Source organism: Pristiophorus japonicus, chromosome 19 (assembly GCF_044704955.1).
Source record: "Pristiophorus japonicus isolate sPriJap1 chromosome 19, sPriJap1.hap1, whole genome shotgun sequence".
In the NCBI taxonomy this organism is placed as follows: Eukaryota; Metazoa; Chordata; class Chondrichthyes; family Pristiophoridae; genus Pristiophorus; species Pristiophorus japonicus.
Window position 1 is genome coordinate 37,347,603 of NC_091995.1, and position 4,342 is coordinate 37,351,944.

A 4,342-nucleotide genomic window follows, 5' to 3' on the forward strand; every position below is an offset into this window, starting at 1 on the left:
TCCTTTATTGTTCAGCTCCAGAGTGCCTCTCAGGTGTGGTGGGCAGTCTTTTATGCTGCCTCTTGCAGATACTTTCAGGTCTCCTACCACAGCGCCCTCTGTGGTGCACCAGTGTACTTATATTATACATTTAATGTACCTGGACAATACACAACACCATGGGCTCCGTTAAATCCACAGATTGGAGACCGGGTTCTTTAAATTCACAAATTGGTTTCAGTGGGTTATTTAACTTTGTAGATCGGGATCCTGGGTCTACTTTTCATATACAGATCGGGTTTCATGGTCATTAAATACAGAAATTGAGTTCCGGAGTATCATATATATAATACAGTATGTGTATATATATATATATGCAGATATGCAGATCCAATTCCCGAGGGTTATTTAAACATACAGAGTCAGTTTCGGGAGGGGTGTATTAAATATACAGCTCGTTAAACGGAGGTTCCTTCAAATATACAGCTGAGTTGATATGATGAAGCTGTATAAAACACTGGTTCGGCATCAACTGCAATATTGTGTCCAATTCTGGATCCGCACTGGAGGAAGAAAGTGAAGCCATTAGCGAGGGTGCAGAAACGTTTTCGAGAATGCTTCCACGGATGAGGAATTTCAGTAACGTTCATAGACGAGAGAAGCTGAGGTTGTTCCCCTTGCAGAGATGGCTGAAAGGAGATTTGATAGAGGTATTCAAAATCATGAGGAGTCTCGAAGGAATAGATCGAGAACAATTGTTCCCATTGGCCGAAGGGTCGAGAACCAGAGGACACCGATTTAAGGTGATTTTTTTATATCGTCTTTGATTTTTTGTCAAACGATTTTACACAGCGAGTGGTTGGATCTGGAATGCACTGCCTGAAATGCTGGTGGAGACAAACTCAATCACTGCTTTGAACAGCAAGTTGGACAAGCACCAGAAAGAACGAACAACTTACACGCCTTCAGGGTAAGAGTGGGTGTGTGCGACGAGATCAGGTGATCTTGCAGAGAGCCAGCATGGGCTCAGCAAGGTCGCTCTTCTACCAGGAAGGCTGTGCGAATCAAGACAACAGGAGATAAGGGGTCGGCACCACGGTCTCTCGAGAGGATGCTATCGGGAAAAGGCTGCGACTAATATTTGTTAAGTATTACTTTTTGTAACAACATAACTTACTTGATAAATCTCTGTTGATTTTACTCAATATACCTGTATTAAAAGCATTTGTTATAATCTGAACAAGAGTCCCCTAGTTTGAATTAAATTACCCTAGGAAGAGTTGAATTGCTATAATTAGCAAAGCGGCAAAAAGCTGCTAAGAAGTTAAAACTACTGTTCCATGGGTGATTTAAATACACAGATCAGAACCCGGGGATCCTTTTATTAGACAGCTTTTGTTCCGAGGTGTGCCAGTGAATTGAGGGAGGAATGAGAGTCGGTAAGTGACTGGAGCACTGAGAGTCAATGAATGAGGGTGGTGGACTGAGAGTCGGTGAGTGAGGTGTGAGTGAGAGTCAGTGAGTGAGGGTGGTGGACTGAGAGTCAATGAGTGAGGGGGGACTGAGATTCAATGAATGAGAAGTGACTGAGTGTCAGTGAGGGAGGACTGAGAGTGAGTGAGTGGAGACTGAGAGTGAGTGAGTGAGAGGGGGACTGAGAGTGAGTGAGTGAGGGATGACATAGAATCAGTGAGTGAGAGGGGGACTGTGATACAGACTGCGGGGTGAATGTGTATCGATGAGTGAGGGGGGGATGAGGGACTTTGAGTGAGGGGGACACAAAGTCAGAGCATGAGCGGGCACTGAGTGTCAGTGAGTGAAGGGAATGCTAAGATTCAATGAAAGAGGGGGGACTGAGAAACAGTGAGTGAGTGAGGGGGGACTGTGAGTGAGTGAGGGGGGACTGAGAGTGAGTGAGTGAGGGGGGACTGAGAGTGAGTGAGTGAGAGGGGACTGAGAGGCAGTGAATGAGGGGTGGCTGACAGGCAGTGAGTGAGGGGGCACTGAGATTCGGTGAATAACATGGGACTGAGTCGGTGAGTGAAGGTGTCTGAGAGTCAGTGCGTCGGGGGGAAGGGTTCACTGAGAGTCATTCAGTGAGAGGGGGACTGAAAGTCGGTGATTGAGGGTCATGGGAGGGGCTGAGAATCGGTAAGTGAATGGAGGACTGAGAGTCAGTGACTGAGCGGAGACTGAGAGCCATTGCGTGAAGGCGGGACTGAGAGTCAGTTAGTGAGGGAAGAATGAGAGTCAGTGAGTGAGGGCGGGACTGAGAGTCAGTGAGTGAGAGTGCAGAACGTCAGTGAATGAAGGGGGGACTGAGAGTCAGTGAGTGAGGGGGGAATGAGAGTCAGTGAGTAAGGGGGCAGACCTTCAGTGAATGAAGGGCAGACTGAGAATCAGTGAGTGAGGGTGGGACTTAGTCAGTGAGTGAGAGTGGTCTTGGAGTCAGTGAGTGAGGGGGGACTGAGAGTAAGTAAGTGAACGGGGCATTAGAATCAGTGAGTGATGGGGGCCTTCGAGTCAGTGAGTGAAGGGGGCCTTAGAGTCAGTGGGTGAGGGGGCACTGAAAGTCAGTGAGTGAGGGGGGACTGAAAGTCAGTGAGTGAAGTGGGCCTTAGAGTCAGTGAGTGAGGGGGGACTGAGAGTCAGTGAGTGAGGGGGGACTGAGAGTCAGTGAGTGAAGTGGGCCTTAGAGTCAGTGAGTGAAGTGGGCCTTAGAGTCAGTGAGTGAGGGGGGACTGAGAGTCAGTGAGTGAAGTGGGGATTTGAGAGTCAGTGAGTTGAGAGAGTGCTGAGAGTCGGTAAGTGAATGGAGGAGAGATTCGGTGAGTGGGTACATTGTTTGCCAGAGCAAAATATTTCTTTCACCAGACGCATTAATATGGATAGAAAGAAAAGAAAAAGAAAACAAGAAAACAAGAAAGATCGATAGATAGATAGATAGATAGAATGAATGAATGAATGAATGAATTGAGATATGTTAATTCAGTCATTTCACGAACTTAATAAATCGACCATAGGGACATGTAATGACATTTATCAGCTGCTTTCTGAACTTACTCTGCGCTGCTGCATAAATAAATGTATTTGTGCAGGAACTCAGACTCTGAAGCATAAACCCACTTTCTTGCATGATGCTGAGAAGGTTATCGGAAATGGCGAATGTATACTCAATATCTATAGTTTGTACACAGATGCCATATGTAACGTTCACCAACCATAACAGGATAAAACTGCCCGAGATGGCGAGCAGTAAAATTATGGATTTTCTCCGGCTCTCCATCTCTGGATCTTTGTGATTCTCAGTATTGTTATTACCCCTCAGTCCCCTCCTGACTCTATTGGCCGATAGAATGTGCCTGATGGTCAGAGCATTGAGCAACAAAATCAAAACAAATGGAGCGAATGGGGTTAAAACTATGTAAAACCAGATAAATGCTACCCAGACGGGTGAGGTATAGAAGCTTGATTTTACAACACAGAACCACGATTTGTTGTCAATTATTTTCTGCCGTTCAAACAGAAAATACATTGGTATATTTTTTGCAAAGTTTAGCGCACACACTGTTGCTATAGCGACGGCAGCAGTTTTTTCGGTGCAATATTTGACTCTCAGCCTCTGGTAACAAATTGCCACAAATCGATCAAAGGTAAAGGAGACGGTTAACCAGACAGAACAATCAATGGCAGCATAACCCAGGGCGATGCTGAGACTGCAGACAGGAGTGTAGTTCAGGAATGAGTGTGTGAAATAAATATTATTAATCTCTAAAAGTATCACATTAACAATGATGAACATTAAATCCGCTGTGGCCATGGCAACCAGGTACCGAGTTATGCAATTGGAGAGGCCGCACTTTCCCCGGGAGAGGATCACAATTGTCATTAAATTAGCTGCAAGAAAGGAGAAACAAGTGAAAATGAGCGATTCTCACAACAAATGGATCATCATTGTTTAAAAATCAATAATAATATTGTGGGTTGTTCTGACTTTCACCCAACTCATTCTGTCTGTATGTTAAATAAGTGATTAATTCCAGAGCAATATAATTCTTTATCGAGACACAATAATATATCCCTCCAAGATCCGAAACATGCTGTTGTGGATCAGAGTGATTTCCCAAACTTCCTTCATTCTATATCTGTTTTGTTTCACAGACCGCTTCACACAATATTGTACGAACTACAGACATTGTAAAACGACACCCATACATACCCTGAGGCTTTACTCTAAATTACTTTAATGAGAATGGGCACCACGCAGAGATCTGTGTATTTTGTACAAATAACCTGAAGGATACATAGTACCGTTCAGTTTGTAATAATAGGACTCACAATGTAACACTTCACAAAGTGAGTG

General features: G+C 44.6%; 1 protein-coding gene across 1 annotated transcript; it reads right to left on the reverse strand.

The window, feature by feature from the left end:
* Positions 1–2,971: 2,971 nt before the first annotated feature.
* LOC139230175 (FMRFamide receptor-like) lies at positions 2,972–3,799 on the reverse strand. Its single transcript, XM_070862017.1, has one exon. The coding sequence runs from the start codon at positions 3,797–3,799 to the stop codon at positions 2,972–2,974; it is 828 nt and encodes a 275-aa protein (XP_070718118.1).
* Between the last annotated feature and the right edge of the window lie 543 nt (positions 3,800–4,342).

What these genes read in the sequence shown, in the direction of transcription:
- LOC139230175 (XM_070862017.1), bottom strand. Translation starts at nt 3,799, where the DNA reads ATGGCCACAGCGGATTTAATGTTCATCATTGTTAATGTGATACTTTTA.